Raw genomic sequence first — 20,995 nt, 5'->3', positions numbered from 1 at the left:
TGTCAAAGTTTGAAAATGAAAAACATATTGATATTCTATATGTGTGTGATTGGCTTAATATATATATATATATATAACAAAAAGGTTCAGCAGAGCATCAATCCTATAGAGGCCGTCAAAGCCCCTGCTAATACAAGACTAAAGTAAAAAGTCAATGAAGAAACGTTCGCAAAAGAAAGAAGCGAAGACAGGACAACTGGTCCCAGTAGGCCAAAATCACAACGAAAAAAAACAGACAAAGGCTAACAAATCTACCCCATGTCAGGCGAAAGCAGGTGGCTGTGGCCTACAACCACGGGATGCAGGATACATCCTGGTGGTGGAGCCAATGGAAGAAAGAGGCAAAAGACCGGTCTACATGTTACAGTAGGCCAGCCTATTTCTAGGCAGGCAAGAACAGCACCACAGCTAAAAATAATCAATTGATTACATGATATATGGAATTATCAAAAGCCAAAAACAATATTAAACGTCCAACTGAAAATTATACAACTAAACCAATCTAGAAAAAGTGGCAAAAGTACAAATATAAATCAGTGACGCTTATTGTGAAATATGTTACACAATGCAAGATGGGTATCTCAAAGACCAAAAGTGGAATTGCTAATATTAAAAATATATAAATAATTGTTCATGAATGTTAGTTAATACCTAGCTACTTAAGTTGGGTGCTGTAAAAATTGGAGGCACCGCTGGGATTCTTTCTGTTAAATTTTAGGATTTTTTTACATTCAAATTTACTATAACCATAACCATTATCAAGTGGTGTAGAGGTGAAGGGCTTGACCAGACCCATATGATTATAGTGTTGGGAGTCCCAGAAAGTGAGGGGATTTCTGAGACTGGGTCAGTGTACAGAGAGGAGGGAAATAGACTCAGAGGCAGGTGCATAGAATACATCTAATCTAATCTTATTCTCAACATTAAATAAACGAAAGAACTTATAATTGATTTCAGGTACATTGATGTACCTCTGTACATCAATAATTAAAGAATGGAAAAGGTGCCTGAGCCTGAACTTCCCTTGCACACAAATCTCTGCACACCTCTAGCTTTATATGAAACCTTGTTCTTGAATTTCAATTTATGTTTTTTGTGGAATGACAGTAAACAATTTAACGTTGCTACATAGGTCATGACAAAAATAATGGCCATGTTTTATTGGATCTCTCTGATGTGTTCAACATTACACCCTGAAAACTACACAATGAAACACAATTTTACTTAAATGTTCACATTCACCACTATTTCACGACACATCTAATCTAATCTAGTGTCATGTATGAGACATATTAAGTTACACATAGGGGCATGGTGCATCAAACTCAGAATTGATTGCATGTTTTTTTCTGTGATTATAGTTGCGGCTTTTAGTGAAGCATTAAATATAAACAGAAACAAAACCTCATACTGACAGTTGCATCTAATTTAATGTGTAGAAAAACCATGGGCTTGAGAGAAAAGAGAATAAGAAGCATCCCAGGATCCCAGAGAATGTAGATATATTGTGCAAAAATAAACAATCTAAGATTCCTCTGTATGTGATTACTGCCTGAAATGTTACAGGAGAAGACCAAGTTACGTCTTTCTGGCAGAAAGGGGTTGTACAAAATATGAACAGCAGAGGTCTCGTAGATTTCATTGTATAAAAAAACAATTATTTCTAATTTTAGGGTGTTTATAACTTTTTATTGAAGAATAAAACATACTCACATACGGTATGTCCTCTATCCACATAGTATGTCCTCCATCCTTGGGGGCTGGGCGGTAGATTTTTTTTGTGAATTTTCCCAGCAGGTGGCGCACTTCATCAGCGACATGATTCAGGGAGATATCTTTTCGTGCCTGAATAAGAACCTCCCTGTCCACTGCCTGCTTCCTGGTCCTGCCGGAGAAGTCCACCCTCTTCAGCATCTTGTACAGGAAAAAGCAGTTGGGCAGCTTTTGGTAGAGCTCACAAAGGGTGGCTTCATCGAGGAAGTCCTCCAGACACACACCGTTCTCCAGGAGCAGGCTCACAAAATCAGGTTTGTTGTCGACCAGAGCTAATTTCATGGCCCAATGGAGGTTGATGGACTAAAGAAAGATGATAAGATCCTTGTTAGGTTGGTGGAAAGCCAACCAATTGGAAGAGGTATCTACATGAATAAATTACAGGTGAATAATGCGATGATAAAATTTTGAAATAACTGAATAAATATGTCATTCTAAGCTCATCATTGTGAAATATTTTTTATTTGCTTCAAAAATGTGCTTAATAAAATAACTGATTTTTTTCTCAATAACAGCAATTGTTGTTTAATCATTTTTGTTTTTAATTCCAGCAGTTTTTATTTTTTACAAAGTCAGTTTTTTTCATAACAGTGTTTTTTCCCCAAGGCTGATTTATGTTATAATGACACTATTAAACTTAATAACTTTGCCTGTTAATCAGTGTCAATGGGTAGTACCAGCAAGCTCATTGGCTGATCCTTAAACAATGATTATTTTTTTTCTCAGTCTCTCCCATCCTACTCTGCTGGCACCATTGTATAGAAGTTTCAGGGGAAGGGGGTGCCGGTGGCATAGTTCGCCAAAGGGGCCTGTTAAAGTTATACACACCTGCACAGAAGGGGTATATAACCCCTTCTGTGCATATAACCCCTTATATAACCCTTTCTGTATATAACAGAGAGGTTATATACAGAAGGGGTATATAACCCCTTCTGTGCAGGTGGGTTATACACCCCTCTGTACAGAAGGGTTGGTGTAGATGTGTGTGTGTAGGAGAGGTGGCAAAATTACAAAAATATGGGGCAGTGGTAGCTAGTATATGCTTTTAAGTCCAGAAATGCTAACTTGGACCACACACTATGCACAATAAAATGAAAATATAAATAAGAAGGAACTTTTTTGTCCAGCAGAAAGAGAGCAGGTGCTCTAGCACCACCTAGTTTCTATTTGTTGTGCATGTCCCTGTGTGCCACTGCTTGAATCACACATTAAAAAAAAAAAAGATTTTATAGTCTACAGTGTTGAAAGTCACATTGCTGTTGATCTATTTGTTCTGACTCCACATTGACCATCCTTTTTACAAATGATTGGCTTATTTGGATACATTGCTTAAAAATATTTAGTTACTGTATGCTTTCATTGCAATCACTTTAAATAAGGTTTCAAAGCAAACCTAAATATTTTTCGTTTCAACTTGAGCAGTGCTCTGAAATAAACTCACTTTCCACATCTTTTCCTCAGTGAAAATTTCAGTCTTAGCTAAGTCGGCTCTGTTCCAGGCGATAGCCAGCTCCAGTCGCATCTTCCAGGACTCATCTCCTAGTGATTCATCAGTCTTCTTCGAAGCTGATGGTAGAATACACACCGATAGCTAAATGTCTTCAGTATATCTATTGCACTCCCAGTTATTAACTTTTATTTAAGGCAAATAACTAGTATAAGAAACAGAGTTTGTTATACTGTGTTTGTTATACACAGTATAACAAACTACTTATACTTTGTTATACTGTGTATAACAAAGGCATCCAAGGCATCTTAGTTACCTTTGAGAAGAGCGAGAAGGATTGCCACATCCATATTCTTCTGATCATCCTTGCTTGCTCTGAATATTGTCAGCAAATCAGACTTCTTCATGATTTCCTGAATCTGGAAACAGAGCAGATACATGGCTAGACTTACAGTGCTGTTTTAGGAGGTTTATTTTCAGACCACAACATTTAAAGAAGAAATATATTGAAATGTGTTACATGACATGATTCACCGAATCAGAAAATTCAGTACATCAAATTGAAGTTTTCCTGTTTTAGCTCCCGGAGTACAGGTAAAATTATTTTGTTTTGCTGAAAGACAAATATTTTCTTCAAAATTGGAAGACTACAGATGCACTAAGACCCTGGTCTTCTAAATGTTTGGATGTACAAAAACAGGTACAAACTGGATAACGTGCAAACCTAATCTGCAAACAACACAAAAGCAGGATTGCTTCAGCAAAATGAGGAAAATAGCAGGCACGATAATTTTAGCATATTTACCTTCAGAAATATCCAAATCATGCACTAATCATCAGAAAGAGAAAAATATAAGGATAAGTATATGTAAATATAATTACTTACCATCAACAATGTGATTTATTAAAACCACAGCCAGATTGCAGATGCAGTTTTTGCATCTATATTAAGCACATTTGAAAAGTGGGTGTAAGTTCACACGCAAAAATATCTGTCTTCACGATGGTGAGACACATGCCTCTTTTCCTCTGGTTCTAATGGACCCGGTTCCACTCTACTCTGTCTGCTTTGCAAACCTTTTCACTATAATTTTTCCTGCCCAGAATCTGCTTTTTTGGTCCCTGCTCTGGAGTAGGGTCAATCAGGGCTGACTATTATAATGTGATGCAAACATATTGCTGTTCACTGATTGGTCAATCACAAGAGTAAAGAAAGAAGAAAAACAAAGGGCGGCTTAAAGTCAATATCCAATAGAGGAAAATTATTTTCTATAATAAATCTTTACAGAAGAAAAAAATCTCCATCTGCAATTACTGCTGAATCACAATCATGGTTCTGATGCTGCTGACACAACAGATGACGGCAGATGAGATGACAGTCCCCAAAACAGACTTATAGAAGACATGCAACATCTTTACATCTTGCTTCAAACATTGCAGGATTTTAGTTTCCTCAAGAAGTAAAGTCTACTCTGTCCTCTCTTGTAGATGACTTCACTGTTGAGGCTCTTAAAAAATGTATTTTAAGGTAACACCTCAAACATGCTTCTTCCTTGAGTACATCATAGGGCACTCAAAATAAATCAAGCTAATTTTAGGATTAGAATTGTAGACCTCCACAAGTTTGGTTTATCCTTTGGTGCCTGAAGGCACCACATTTCCCAAATTCTCTTCTGTGGCCATTCTGTGCAACTGTACATATGACCCATATCAAAACCACTTCAGCGTGCCACTATAAATTGGAACATCATTAGGACACAAACCTTTAATTTCCAATCTACAATCTGCTGGGTTGAGAAATTTTCATACTCTTGACCAAAAAACTTCTGCATCAGTTGGTGGATGAGAAAGCTGGTTGAGGTTTTTTTTCCATGTAAATTAGCAATAACATCAGCTAGCCTCCCAGAGCCCTCCAAAATCATGCATGGTATGCCCTTATTGATGGCGCTGTGGATGGTCTGAGATGAGACACAGATAAGAGGTCACATTATCAGAAACTCAAAGATCGACAGAAGACTCGGGGAAACGGCTGACTTACCTTGAGTGTCCCAAATCCTCCGTTCACCACCACACAAACCACTGGGATTTTTATAGGGCTCACTGGATGGCAAATAATTAAAACAATTATTTACAATTATTGATAATTAGGGTTCAAAACATAAGGAAGCAAGCCGATGACAAATGCTGCAATGTATGGACATTCACCTGCTTCCAGAGCAGAACACTCTGTGTATTTTGATATATGACCCACGTCCCAAGAAATGCTACAAAAAATTTAATATTGCAATCTGGTAGAAAAACTGCACTGCTACTCAGGTATGTCACTTGGCACAAGACGATCTTGAGTAATGTGACAGACGCAGCTTCCTCTGTAAGCATTGCCATTTCCAAGATGACAACTTTTTACATGATGATTTGTCAAAAAAATAAATAAAAATCCACATTAAAATGTATGTAAAAAAAAAAAAAACATTCCTAAGGAACACTCTTCCCCTCTAACCTGAGAAGAAAACGCATGATGATATCTCAGAAGAAAATAACAACCAGATACCTTTCTATTCCATTCCCACAAAAAAATTAAGAAATTAATTTCATAATTATGTAAGACATTTTCCTTGTGATGACTATGGAAAAAAAATTCTAAAGAAACATAAACTCCTATGTGTTTTGTGGCAGATTTTGAGACAACACGCCTTTCTCCCATTGCAACTTCACTAATGGTTTTAGAAAAATTTTCAAAACTAAATCTTGTGCAAGAAATCTATTCTACTTTTAAGTTTTAATGTAAAGAAAATGGTCTTCTAAAAGGGGATGAAGAGTTAAATTATGATATTAACAATTTAATCCTTTGGCTAAGTTGTTATTCACAAATGCCGCTTTCTAAAAATCACCTAAATTTTTAGAGTGAAATAATTTTATGCTTAACTGTTGCAACATCACATAAGTTAAATCTAGGCCAATATAGCTTAGCTTAAGATTTGAAAATCCTCCTGTAACATTTTCTGTTTTACTTTTCTCAAAATTCGTTTGTGACTACTCCTTTTTATTTGTTTTCTTTCTGCTCCATTTATAATATGAAACTTTTTTTGTTATTCATGTGGGCCTTGTCATAGTATTTTCTTTGAATTTTCAATAAACTGTAATACAGTTTGCCAAAGTCCGCTTGGATACTGGCACAGCAAAAGTGCAGAAATAAGCAAGTACACCTTCAAAAGGGCCGGGGCGAAGGCCGGAGATGGAGAATTGGGACGCACTACGCACTCAAACCCTTCAACATGAACGCACATTTGAAGGACACAAGGCGGAGAGGTTTTAGCTTGGGTTGTTTGACACGGTGCAGTGTAAAAGCGTACAGCACCAGCAGAAAATGTAACAAATGTTGCAGTTTTGATCTCCAATTGAAACAAGTCTACTGGACTATCAGGTGTCAAAGCATCCTCTGCACTCTGTTCTTACTCATTCTGATTATAAGATATATATATATATATATATATATATATATATATATATATATATATATATATATATATATTTGTGTATTTGTGTCATAATATGTGTATGAGTCACTCTGGTTTTTCCATTACAAAATAAAACAAGAACAAATACAGTGGATTTAAAAAAAAAAAAAGTTTTCTGTTTCAAAACCAATCTAAATTTTCACAAAGCAACATCAGCAACATTAGATTAATTTTTGAAGTGAGGTCATGGGGGTGTTTTGTCACCTTGCATCAGTGGCGCTGTCTGAAATGGGCAACTTGGGCATAAAGAGAGGGGGAGAAGGAGGACATGAGCCCCCATTTCCCCCAGTCTTGTGAGTGGACTCCTTAATTGCTCTTTAGATGCAACTGAGGAGCAAAGAAAAACATTTCCCCACGACCACCACTCTCCCCACCCCTACAGAGTATCTATACAATCTCTCACAGAAGCTGTTCACACATCCATAGTGCAACTGCAACTTTTTTACCTTAACTTTATAACGACAGAAGTTGATCATTGCATTTAAACCTCAATTAATTCATTTTGCAAGTTTACAACTACAGAACTTAAAGGGGCAGTATTTTGTATTTTCCAGACATGTAGTGCTATTTCATATCACAATCAAGTTGGCAAAAATGCAATAAATCAAATATGACTTAAAAGAAATTTGACTTTGCAATGTATCGTCTTGAAATTGGGCTTCCGTTTCTGAAAAAATCTTGTTCTCTTTCCAATACTCTGCCTTCTGCATGACATCATAACAGTGTTCCTCATTAAGCCCTTAACATTGTTCTTAGAGCCGGCTGGTGTTTGCTTATTACTACTGCTACTAATCTGAGGGAGCTGAGTGCTAAAGTCATAAGGGTGGGGTCAGTGGCGCAACTGCACGTTATTCAGGTGCATGCGAAAACATAAATCGGCACCCCCCAAGGAAGGAAGTCAGCGTAGAAAACATACGCTCGCCCCCCCGAGGCGAGGATACGTTAAGTGTGAAACTCGCGATGGATTTACCTCATTAGGTGCGTTAGGTGAAGGAGCGTAAGGAGCGTAAGGCGCGCTGAAGTGTATGGGAAAACATAATCGGCACCCTCCAGATGGGGTTTTGGCGCCCCCTTTGGTGCTGCGCCCCTATGCGTTGCATGCGCTGCATACCCACTTTTTGCGCCACTGGGTGGGGTACACTTTGAGGCGGATACTTGGCCTGGAAACTGTAGGTCCAAGAAGGAGCTTTGTGGAAAAGATGGCGCTTAATTGGTATAACTAAGCATTCCTTCAACCAGAATGGCAATCGGGATTAAAGGATTTCTCAACCATGCATGAAAGAATCTACGCAACACTTCAGGTAGCCTATGTTTTCTGATGAAGGAATAAAATGAACATGATGTAAAGCTCAAAAAGTCAAGTTTACATAAGACTGCTTCTTTAATTTATAAAACAGTGTTTGTCAGCCAAAATAATACCAAAAATAAACTATATTTTAATAACATGACATTAAACCAGGTATCAAGCTTTTACCTGAACATCATAAACCAAACTAAAACAACAGATATGGTACAAAAGCAAATTTTGTCAATCCGTTTGTCTGAACAACCTAACAAAATGTGATTTTTATGACTAAATAACTATCAAAGAAACGCAATTCTAAACAACAGTTTTCAAAATATATGTAGCACACTCGATGTAATCAACAATGAAATAAAAATGCAAACAGGATATCAAAAGTCACAAAAACAAGCTGTAACAGTAAGAATATACTATTCTAATTATTTACACTATTTACAATTAGGCTAACAAAATTATTTACAACTTGCAATCAGACCAGATCACCTCTCTTCTTGCAACTCCACTCCACACAGCTTTGCTGTAGATGCCAGTGGTTTTATTTTTAGTATAGCATCTCTGTTCCTGGCACAGCATTCTTTGTTCAGCACTTTTGATTCATGGTAGCTTAGCTTATCTCCTTCTTTGACTGCAGCCACATATGTATTTTTCATGTGCATAAGTGAAATTCATGGGGTTATTCTAAGGGTGACTGATCACTGCTGGAGATACTCTGTGAAAGACAGCTTCTACAGGGTGCTGTGGTGGTGCAGGGGCAAAGCACAACCCACATATAGAGGCCTTGGTCCTCATGCTGGTGGTCGCAGGTTCAATTCCTGGCATGGTGACATTTGCTGTATGTCTCCCCCTCTCTCATTACCCTCCTTCCTGTCAAACTACTTTCAAATAAAGGCCACTAGAGTCAACAAAACCTTTAAAGAAAGACAGCTTCTATAAAAATGTAACTAGAATTATTCCAAGTAAGTAGTTAACATTATGAAGTGTAATCTCCCATTCACTCTTTGGCAATTTCCAGCTTGTATCGCTACATATAAAAACAACAACCACATTTTTCATTTTGGATATAGACAGCTGAAATAAAACTCAAATATTGTGGATTTTTAATTTGTTCAATTTTACATTTCTATATTTAGGTTTTAAGAATGGAAAAACAAAGAACACAGTGATGTTATTTTTTGCAATTTTGTATTTTGAAACAGAAAAACCGAGAGTGATCTTTACACGGATTGTCAAGCTTGGAACCCAATGATAACTGTTAAAGGGTTAAAGTTAAAGGTAAATGACCTGTACTTGTATGGTGATTTATTAAGTCCAGATGACCCCAAAACACTTCACACTACATTCAGTCATTCAGTTATCCCCCCATTCACACACACATTGGTGGTGTCAAGCTGCTGCATTGTAGCCATAATTCTACTCAATGAGTGCAAGTAAGTTCTACATACTTTAAAATACTAAAATACTTTTATTTTAATAATAAAATTTATCCCCTCCTACCTTTGTTTCCAAGTTCTGGATGCAGGTTGATCGCCAACCCTGATATGTATTTCTCTAGTTCCGTGCGCAGCTCGATCTCCACACCATACTCTCCATTAGTCCCATTATCGACCAGCAGGAAGTGGGTATGATTGTTATCAAGACAGGTCAGATCACCCTGACCTTGTGTGTCAATCACATAATGAGCTGGGAAGCAACCCTGCAGCCAAACAAAATGAAAAGTATGAAGGAAACATACAAATCTAATCACAGGAATAATGTGAAGCTTGTGTTCATCTTACGTCGTCATGTACCAATGCAGCCTTGTTGTGAATTACTCCCCAAGGTGCCACTCCAATAGCCACTATTTTCTGGCGCCTGGTGTTACTGAGGGCATACTCCCTCACAGCCTGTCCCACATGTCTCATAACACCCGCATGGGTTCCGCCAGTGATGATCCATGCACCTAAAGATAATGAAGTATCACTGCATATGTTTTTGGCTGACCTTCATCACACCTATCTCTGTTTTTCTGTTTGTCTCACTTGTAGTCTGGGCAACTTTGATGAGTCCTCTGTGGAAAATCTTCCTTAGGTGGGATTTCAGGTAGAAGTGCTGCGCTCCTCCAGTCACTGACACGACCAGATTGGGAGGCGAAAGTTTCCACTTATCAGTCAGTAGCTCATAGAGCAACTCAGGTTTGGTGTCTGCAGACACTCGCATGTACTGGCAATGAACATACAAAGAGTGGCATAAGAATGGGAAGCTCAAAACTGAGCTGCTTCCACTGATCATCCTTGAGATGTTTCTACAGCTTGAATGGAGTCTACCTTTGGTAAATTCAGTTGATTAAACTTGGTTTGGAAAGGCACACATATGTTTATATAAGATCCAACAGTGGACAGTGCAGGTCAGAGCACAAATGCCAAGCAAAAATTCAAGCACTGGATTTTCATAGTGGTTGAAGTTCATTCTTATACTTTTTTGCTGGGCAATATTTATGGTTACAATTCACATTCTTTATTTTAATTTAGGGACTCTGTGCCACAGCAAAGGAAAAATGATGCGGAAAAACCATTGAAGAATAACTCAAAACCACTTTTTTCTCACTCTGTGTTAGCTATGCTATATGCAGACTCATTGCCATTTATTGACAACAATGTTACAATATGTTTTATTAGTACTTTTAATCTGAGATAGAATCAGTTACCGTGCTATTCTTTTGCCAAAAACCACCAAAATTGATGTCTCCAAAAGCATCTGTTGGCACCTCGTGGAAATATTTGCTTTTTTTCTGGGTGTCCGTGGTGATATCCCCTGCCTTGGCTTCATCAGTGGTGTCAGGCTTCGAGTATCCACACCACACAAAGAACAGAACATTCAGTCCATTACAGTTTTATGGTTTTATGCTTGACGTTCATTTTGCAATTGTTAATAAATGATAGCTGACCTGAGATTGGAACCTATTACCACTATTTCTGGCAATTCAAACTGATCAAAATATATTGGGGTGCAATTTCTAAAGAGCTGAATAGTGTGTTTCGTGTCAAGGTCAGGTGTTTTTAATCTGAGATAGCCCCAGTATGATATGAGGAATGGTAAAACAACATGAGCCTGTCCTACCTTGTTCAATAATAGAAGGCCAAAAATACATGTTTGATGAACCCAGGAACTGATTTTTGTTTAATTAAATCATTGCCAAATGACACAAAGTAGTTCCTGTCTGCCAAGGAAGATCTGGGGCCTCAGGTATGAAATAGTGTGCAGTTTTCACACTAAAACTTGGCATACGGACAAATTTAGAAAAGTGCGGTGCACAAAAATGTCTGGATGTATGAAGTCATGTGCACACACAAATGGCTGCACACCTTTCCTTTATACATTTCCCAATTTGTGGGAAATAGAGCGGAGCTGCTATAAATACATATATGAATTAGTATAAATATCTGAAAATCTGCCAACATGAAGCAATAACCATGGCAACGTTCTTGTTTGTAGCAGTATAAGTATTTATAATAATAATAATAGTTATTAAAACCCCGTCTGGAGGGGGCGACGCCCCGATGATGCCTTCGCATACACTTCACCGCACCCTTACGCTCCTTCACCTAGCGCACATGTAAATGTAAATGTAGCGAGTTTTACCTTTCACGTGTCTTTGTTTCGGGGGGCAGGGGGGGAGATTTATGTTTTCGCATCCACCTGAATAACATGTAGTTGCGCCCCTGCGTTAGAGCTTTATGAGACAAAACCTGAGGAAAAGTACTATTTACATTCGAGTGAGGTTTTCACATCCTTTTATTTTTATTTTCTTTATTTTGTGTACGTGTTAGGTTATTGTCTCAGGATAAATGTGGTTCAGTTTCATCATTTACGTTTAAATAATAAAATATTAAAATCATTAAAAAAAAAAACGGGTTTGATGCTTCTTGGTCTAAATAACACTTAATGTAGTCAGATTTAAGTGTATTTAGGTGAGTTTTGACGCTTTGAGGTTTGATATTGTTCACAGAAAATGTTTGCGTAACAGCCGCACATTTTCACGCCAGGGAAAAGGTGAGCGTATATTTACGCAAACTTTGACGCAAAGTTAATTTTTATACATGCCCATTTGTGTGTAAAATATGGCGCTGGACATTTTTTGTGCGTACGCACACTTTATACATGAGGCCCCTGAACCTGATTAGCACATCAGACAATCCCAACAATTTTTCTAGCCTCAGTATGGTATGAGGAATGGTAAAATAACATGGGAAAATATTGCAGCAGCGCTATCATTAATGCTGCATTGTGACATAATAATGTTACTTTTAATCTCAGATAAAATACTTTACCTTCTTTGGCCAAAAATCATCAAAGGTATCTGTTGGCACCGTTTGGACTTGTTTTTCTTTACTCCTAGTATCCATGGTGAAGTCCCCTCCCTTGACTTCATCAGTGGTTTCAGGCTTTGAGAATCCACAAATACATACTTCCTTTTTACTGTAAAAAATACAAATTGCATAATTTCACGTTTATGTTGGTGGAAGAAGTTTAGACATGTAGGTTATGCACTATGTTATTGTACTGTATCTTGGTATTCTTTATTAACCTGAACTGCCTTTGCATTTCAGACTGTTGGAGAAATTGTTTGAAAAAAAAAAAAAGCCTAAACTGATCTAATTTCTCGAGCAGGTAAATTAAGATTAAAACATTAATGGAGTTTGGTTGTAGAATTGAACATTTTTAGAATTCATGAAATATTTTAAACAAATAGTTACATTTTGTTTCTTTGACAATACAAAGCAAGATAGTTCTGTAAATAGATGTTAGTATTTTAGAGCACTTTAACTGGAAACACAGTAGACAATGAAATTTAACTGTAGTTAGTGCAGTTTCCTCTCTGAAACATGTAGAATCTACAAACACAAATGGCAAATCATCCTACCTTTGATCCTTTTTAAAAACGCAGCGTTCCTTTTTTTTAATCTTCTCCTTGATCCACTTGGTAATTTGCTGGAAAGAAGGGGTAATGGACAGATGTTTAAATTGTGCTTTATTTGCAAATTAATCGACTGTGACAGAATGTCATCTCCCTTCATGTTGTAACCAGCAGCGTCGGATTAATTTTTGAGGTGAGGGACCATGGGGCGATTCGTCACCTCTTTTAATCAATTCAGTGGGTTTGTCGCAATTTGTCCCAAAGTAAACGCCCTTACCAAATGACAAAGTTGTCGGGTGTACTATGCCCTGAAGACCCGATAATTTTGGGTCTGCCAGCTGCAGTAAGCTGATTGCTTACCATTATCGTGTTTTTGCTTTCCAGTGTGATGGAGGTGTGTGGGTAGGTGAAAATGGGTCTCTTGCATGAACTTTACTTCTTCCAGTAACAGATGAGTTACGACAACTGAGTTATTCTAACATAAGAAATGTGTCGTTTCCAGCCTCCAGATCTGGCACATACAGCATTTAGCAATACCCAGGCAGTGAGCAGTGAGAGCCATAACCAACAACAGAATATGAAACATGAATCTCGCAATACTAACATTGTCTTCAGGGCTGCGTTGCATTTACTGACCTAACATAGACTCGGAAAACTAAAATAAAAATACAAAACCAAGGTTATAGTCTAATAAACAGTCTAACCTTTCTTACACTATTTATTAAATGTGATGCAGTGATAGAAATTTGGTGTAAAATAATCAGAAAAATGGCTAAAAGTTATCAGTGGTGAACATGCACAAGGCACGCTTTACCCAGAGCTTTTAGAGGATGCAATACACTTTATTCCATTTTCAAATATGGAGTCTGGAAATATGCAAAATATCAATAAATGCCTGCAACCAACCTCATGAACAGCTGAATACAGTGATTGATGGTATTAAAATACCATGTCGGTATGAAGGTTGGCGCATGCGTGTAAACCTTTGGGTGACTGTTATGTGATCTGAAGCCTTAAGGATTTGGCCCAAATCTCAACGCTGTAGGTTTTATCTGTGCCTCTGTCTGTATATGGACACAGAGAGAGAGATGTCAGTCACAGATTGTCAGAGTTGGGTGCAGTCTGTGTAAATGTTTGACGGGACCAGCTGACGGACAGGGCAGGGCCATAAAATGTGGGGGGTGCAATGGCCTCCTGGCCAGTTCCAGTGCCACTGCAAGGATGCAACATCAGTCGTGATCAGATTGAAGTCAAGCTGCAGGCTGACATAGTTGTACAGTAGACAGTGGGTGTATCACTTCGACTGTCTGTCCTTCTTACCCTTACGTATATGCCCATCACTCTGGAAGAGGGTAAATCTGGACTCATGAGCTCACATGACCTTCTTTTGCAAATTGTAGCCTCACTTCCATGGGTCCCCAATCATTTCACCAAGTTATATAAACACAAACTAAACAATTGTATTTTTTTTTATTTAGGAAAATAAATGTTAACCAAACCATAAACTATATAAAAAACAAAAATATGGAAAGTATTCTGACCTGATTGCTTTGATCTTGTGGGTTGGAGGTACAAGAAGAGCTCGGTGATGTTGCAGAAGGCCCTGGGGCCTTTAAAGGTATCAATTCATCTGAAGAGAAAAAGAGGAGCATGATTCCAGAAATAAAGTAAAAAACATAAGAAATGTCTTATGTACAGTATTTTTACTATCCTGTAAAAGTAAAATACACAGTGAATTTTCTGAGATGCAATTTAAATCAGGTTGAAATTATCACAGTGAAATGCAGAATTCAATAAAGTAAGAAGTTTCAATAGAATCATAGCTTTGGAAGGGAATGGTACCAGTCTTGTGCAAAATTCTGTTCCCCCTTGAAAATCTGTTTCCCCTGTGTCAGGAGCGCGCATTGCAGCCAGAGCGGCAAATCCAACCATTTTCACAGCGCTTCTGATCGATTTCTCGGTAAAACAACTCATAATTATGTCAAAGTTGTAACTTTCAGTTTAATAGGCAGCTAACAAAATTGTAAAGTGAATAAATAAAGAAGTCTTGTGTGGATGTCTTCTTGTACAGTTTTGTTCTGTTTTTTAATCGCCAAGAGAATCTGTCTTTTTTTCAACTTTTGTCACTTAAAACTGACAATTAAAAGTCAGTCACCAAACACAGGTTTGTAACACGTTGTGTGTTTTTTTTAATGATTTTTCATTGTTGATATAATAGGATGGAAGCTGGCTGATAGCATGGTACAAAAAATTAGAATACCACTACAGCTAATTTCTTACTATCTGTTACATTGGTCATGTATTCTATTAAGTCAGTTAACAGCGTGTGATATTGACCAATTTGCTCTGAATCCATATTAAAGAAAGCTTTTGATACAATAAATCATTATATCGTAATTAAAAAATTAAAACATTATGGAATTCGGGGAATAGTTTTGAACTGGATTAGGAGCTATTCAAAGAGCAGAAAACAATTTGTGAAGATGGGCGATATTGAATCTGATTGTCTGGAGATTGTGTGTGGGGTAGCTCAAGGGTCAGTACTCAGACTAGTTTTACTTAATTTGTATATAAACGACATAAGCAAAGTGTCTAATCTATTAAAATTGGTGTTTGCTGACAACACAAAAATTCCAGTTTCTGGTGTAAATTTGCAATAACTTCTTTCCATAGTCACCTCAGAAATCAGTCAGTTAAAATAATGGTTTGCCAATAATAAATTATCACTATATTTGGACAAAACTAAAATCATGGTTTTTGGAAACTGTTACAAATATACTCAAATTCAAATTCAACAGAGGGTGTAATTCTAGAAAGGGTAGATGTTAAGCTTCTTGGAGTAATAATAGATGACAAAATCAGTTGGAAAACTCATATTACAGTGATTCTTGAGAATAGGGACAAAATGGGTTTTAATTTTCCCATATTTTTTTATTATACAAATAATGTTTAGAAAATATGAAGATGCTAAGGTACAGGCTCCCAGTTGCAATTTTTTTTTTTAAAAATTACATTTTTAATCGACCTGACCCAGAACTTTGTCATCACCATCTGACAAAAATAAATCTAAAATGATTTTTAAAATACCCCATTAGTGATATTTTTACTCAATTTACAGACAAATGCTTTTCAAGAAATAAAATAAATATTATTTAAAACAAAAAACAAGAAAAAGTCCATCTGATGGAGTTGACAGTGCATGACGGAGTTGACACAGAACTGAAGGTGGTGACAAACTAGTGAGTAAAATGAAAAACTTGGTACATGTGAAGTAATGCAATTCATGTAAAATACATTAAAATGAATTAATTGCACATTTAAGTGAGATTTGACAACAATTTCACTGAAAGAGTCAGAAAAACTCTGACGGAGTTGACATCTGACGGAGTTGACGAAATGCCAAACTACCTCAATTTATATGATGTTATTCTGAAGGAGGCCATGTTGTAGCTCGTCAGGTCCATGAAATCTTTACAGTTTACCAAAATTAAGCTTTCATTTCGCAAAATTTCATCAAAGTTTTGTAAATTGTCAGTTATGGAGTTGACACATCATGGTTGTGACAAACAACTTAGGAATAAAACAGAAGAAAAAACTAAAGAATAACTTAAGCTAACCGGAGCTAACTAGCCCTCCTAGCAAAGGAAGAGAAAAGACAACGTCATGGGGTCCTCAGAAGTTCTGGTGCCCCCCAATAATGCCTGATTTTTTTACATTCTTTTCATTTCTGACGGTGTTGACAAAAACTAAGGACAAATTTCAACGGAGTTGGAAAATATCTAAAAATTATTTTTAATTCAATTTATCGATACTTTTATAATTATTTATATGACTACTTATACTTAATTGTCATAATATATAATTTTAGTATTTCTTTAATTGTTTTAAACTATAAGAATGTGTTGAGTTCTGCTCCTGGACAAGGGCTTTCACAGGCATCATCCACCGACTACAATGTTTAAAATAAAAAAATATTCAGCAAAAAAAAAAAGAAAAATATACATTGTTGTGCTCACATGACCCGGGTTAGTATATTAGTTAGTATATAAATATATTTTGTGTATATTTTATTCAAATTTCATGCTTTATCCATAGGACCTGTTTTGTCCCTATTCTCAAGAATCACTGATTAAACATTTACAGAATAAACTAAGTAGAAGCATATCAATCCTCCCTAAAGCTAGACATATTCTGAATAATCAATAACTTCATATTCTATACAACTGTTTGATTTTGCCATATTTAACAAATTGTTCAGAGGTGTGGGGAATTAATTACAAAAGCTCTTTACAACCACTGAGTATCCTACAGAATCATCCATAATGTCAGTTTTCATGAACACACAAACCTATTATTCTTAACCCCTTAACTGATGGGACCAGTTAAGGGGTTAAACCTTAACCGTTTCAGAAACTCCAGGATTTAACCCCTTAACTGGTCCCATCAGTTAAGGGGTTAAAATCTAGAATTTTCAGATTTGAAGATCTGGTGGAATTTCAAATTGCTCAAATTATGTTTAAGGGATCTAATAAACTGCTACCTGAGCTCATACAGAACATGTTTCTTGAAAGAGAAGGGGGATATAACTTAAAGGGTTACTCAAACTTAAGGATTCGTAGTATATGCACAACAAGAAAGAGCTTTGGCATTTCAATTCATGTTGTAAAATTATGGAACAAGTTAAAGAAGGAGTTAAAACAATGTCAAAATTGAAAATTGAAAAGGAAAATAGGTCATTTTCACAAGATGTAGAAATATGGGTAAGAGATAACACAAATGTGTATATGTAAATTGAGACAAATGCATATGAGTTTGTGTGGGTATGGAAGCATGGATGTACATATTTAGACATGTAAACCCAGATTTGATAGAAAATTAATTAACCTATGTTTATTTTTTATGTGATTTAATAATGAGGGTCTATCTGAAAATATGGTATGAGTTTATGGGGTAGGTGTTCATACATTTCTTACTTCTTCCTACTCATTTTTGAGCATGTTACCTGTGACACACCACTGCAAAACCTGGAATAAGTAGCTTGTGTTGTCACTAGGACTTATTCCACATAATGTTTCTCCACATTACGTGGAAAAAAAAACACATAAAAACCATCAGTTTCCAAAAAAAAAATAGTGGTTTTAATATTTTTTTGCTCACTTTTGTCTGCATGCCTTTCTAAACATACTCATTGACAGTCAATGATGTAGTAGTTTACAAATCACTGAATGGCTTGGCACCAAAATAGATTTAAAGATATGTTGTTATTGTATGAACCTTCCAGACCATTCAGGTGTTCTGGTTCTAATCTACTCTGCATCTCTAGAACCAAACATGGAGAAGCAGTATTTGATTTCTATGTACCCCAAATCTGGAACAAACCTCCAGAAAACTACAAAACAGCTGGAACACTGAGTTTCTTTAAATCGAGACTAAAAACGCACCAGTTTAAAGTTGCCTTGGATTCATAATAACTAGAACATTGATCAGCATATTTGATGTGCATTTGTTTGATGATTTTGATTATGTCATTTCACAAAATGTAATAACTATTGTTTGTTTCATAATGGGCTCTTTGCAGGTCAGCTTCCGTGTTCGGGCTCGGTTTCTTCCTGTCTATTAAAAATGCCATTTTACACTAGGTGCTTGCAGAGCTTGCACAAGATAATTAATGATGTAGGTTGACCTGAAGCTCCAACAAGTAAGATACAGAAAGGTGAGTTTTACGTTCCTTAAACTTTCCTTGTGGCTAAGCTTATGTTAATAGGCAATATTCTCTGACATTTTCATTATAAAAATGTGTTATTTAAGTATCTGAACATTTTCATTCGTTTTAATGGACAATGTTTTTACCTTATTTTGTACTCATTTTCAAGTATATTAGTGTTTATATGACCAGGTCTCAAGACAACTTTTTGAAAGTTTGAGGGCTGCTTTCTTGCTGATCTTGCTTCCAGAGTACCAGGATTCATGGTCATATTTTATTCAGTTCTTATTTCTATGTGTTTCACATCATTGTAAAGCTTAGAATCCATACATCTGAATCTCTAAAAACTCAAAGCGCCCCAGGGAAGACTTGTTCATGGTTTTGTCATAACTAGTCCTGTATAAGAATGTAATAATGATAAGTTTACAATAATCTGAACGTAATGAGGTTGCACTATCGACTTGTTTTTGCTTTGTTCCCCTTGAACTGGAATTTTACTGAGTTTTCATCATCACTTTGTCATGAGGTGGCGGTTTGTGGTGTTGAGAATGAACGCAGAGACCCAGGTTGTGATGAAGATGATGATGAATTTAATGATGAAGGCTCAACAACGGTCCAGAACAGGCAGCACAGCAGAGAGTTAGCAAACAGCTAATACCGGTAGCAATTGATAACTGAAGACTGAAACAAGATCTAAGCAAACCAGGACTTCACAGTTCAACTGGAGAGCTTCAACGTACGACATAAGACAATAGACGAAGGATCTGACAAGAGACAGAGACAACAGGTGGACTTAAATACACAGGGGGTAATTGAGGGAACGAGACACACCTGGGAACAATCAAGGGCTGACAGGACAACACAGAGACTCGGGGAAACAGGACTAAACACAGAAAATCCCAAAATAACTACCGAAAACACAGATCGTAACACACTTTCTCAGCAGAGCAGAAGAAACCTCTTGCAAACTGTGAGAACCATTTCTTATTGTTTACTTTGACATATATTACCCTCCTTTTTCCAAAAGAGTTGTCATTAAACCAGTCCAAATACCATTGTTCTTACTATGGTAACCAAACAGAAATCACCTATTCCCAAGTATTAGAAACTATAAAACCACTGAAGCACCTGTTTCACACTCCTTGACACAAATTTTCAATTAGCATTCAATCTGTAAGCTTTAAAAGGCACCACGTTTGTGTTGTTATTTACCAGCATGGATGGAGGAGATCCCAGGCAGATGGGAATGAAAGTCAATACAGCATATTTTTTGTGTAATAGAAAATATTATTTTCTTAATTTCTTATTTTCTAATAGATTTTATTTTGGTTTACATTTACAGTATTTTCTGCAATACTGAGTATTTCAGTTTTTAGCTCAGTTTAAAAATAATATGAATGGAATCAATAAAATAGCCATCAAAGCATTGTGCATGATGGTGTGTGGGTAGAGTGCACAACCCTAGCTTCTTCAGAAGCCTTCTTATTCTGAAGGAATAGGGTTTGAACCTATGACTCGAACCCGTCATAGGTTCGAGTCCCAGCCTGTTGAACTTTGCTGCATGTCGTTCCCCTCTCTTACATCCTGTCAATATCCTGTCAGATAAAGGTCACTAGAGTTGAATTGTCCCCCATAATCCTCCTTCCCCCACAAAAAGTAAAAAATAACAAATTAAGGCAACAGGCAGTTCCATCACATTGTCACATTAGTTTTACTGTACCTTTGTCCTTTTCTTTATTTCCTTTTTTCTTTGTTTCTTCTTGGACATCAGCCATTGTGGGATGTTTTGACATGACGCTTTCTGAAGCTAGTTGCCTTTGAAAATTAGTCCTCCCAGAGTGCAAGTTATACCTGAGAACAGTTAGGGGAGGGGCAAGAGGTGTGTGGGATGTAGGAATAAACCAAATTGTACAGAAGGATGGGATAACCAGGCAAAGCATCATGTCATCATCATCAATTAATTAGATGGATAATTTAATATAAATTAGTAAGTTAGTGCAGAATCTATCACATTATGAAATTATATTATTACCCAAAAGACTTAAAAAGAATACTGATAGTTACTCTGTTTTATTCTCTCCCCTGTATTCTTCATCCCCTGGACTGTTGGTGCCCTGTACTTTTGCCTATGCCTACCTATGCCACTGGCCAGCCCTGCGCAAAAAAAAAAAAAACGGGGCATAGTAAGAAAAGTAATTTCTTACTATTTCCTGATATGAAATATTCTGTATGTATTTACCTGCATGACAATTAATATTAAACATTACATCTAATAATAATAATAATAATAATAATAATAATAATAATAATAATAATAATAATATCTTGCCTAGGTCCCCCTACTTCTCTACTATTT

General features: G+C 36.6%; 1 protein-coding gene across 1 annotated transcript in view; it reads right to left on the bottom strand.

Moving 5' to 3' along the window:
- Nucleotides 1-20,995, bottom strand: part of LOC103132409 (transient receptor potential cation channel subfamily M member 2-like) — a gene marked incomplete at its 3' end in the record, with an annotated part of 33,936 nt that overhangs the window by 10,458 nt on the left and 2,483 nt on the right. The window contains exons 2-12 of the mRNA XM_016667374.1: nucleotides 12,942-13,047; nucleotides 12,388-12,496; nucleotides 10,725-10,784; nucleotides 10,060-10,240; nucleotides 9,817-9,980; nucleotides 9,536-9,734; nucleotides 5,259-5,320; nucleotides 4,984-5,178; nucleotides 3,537-3,639; nucleotides 3,215-3,339; nucleotides 1,718-2,076 (exon numbers count right to left, since the gene is read on the bottom strand). Coding sequence (XP_016522860.1) covers nucleotides 1,718-2,076; nucleotides 3,215-3,339; nucleotides 3,537-3,639; nucleotides 4,984-5,178; nucleotides 5,259-5,320; nucleotides 9,536-9,734; nucleotides 9,817-9,980; nucleotides 10,060-10,240; nucleotides 10,725-10,784; nucleotides 12,388-12,496; nucleotides 12,942-13,047 — 1,663 coding nt within the window. The remainder of the gene's footprint in view (nucleotides 1-1,717; nucleotides 2,077-3,214; nucleotides 3,340-3,536; nucleotides 3,640-4,983; nucleotides 5,179-5,258; nucleotides 5,321-9,535; nucleotides 9,735-9,816; nucleotides 9,981-10,059; nucleotides 10,241-10,724; nucleotides 10,785-12,387; nucleotides 12,497-12,941; nucleotides 13,048-20,995) is intronic.

The sequence above is a fragment of the Poecilia formosa genome, unplaced genomic scaffold (assembly GCF_000485575.1).
Source record: "Poecilia formosa unplaced genomic scaffold, Poecilia_formosa-5.1.2 Scaffold1038, whole genome shotgun sequence".
Classification (NCBI taxonomy): Eukaryota; Metazoa; Chordata; class Actinopteri; order Cyprinodontiformes; family Poeciliidae; genus Poecilia; species Poecilia formosa.
This window is presented reverse-complemented; position numbering and strand designations above follow the sequence as displayed.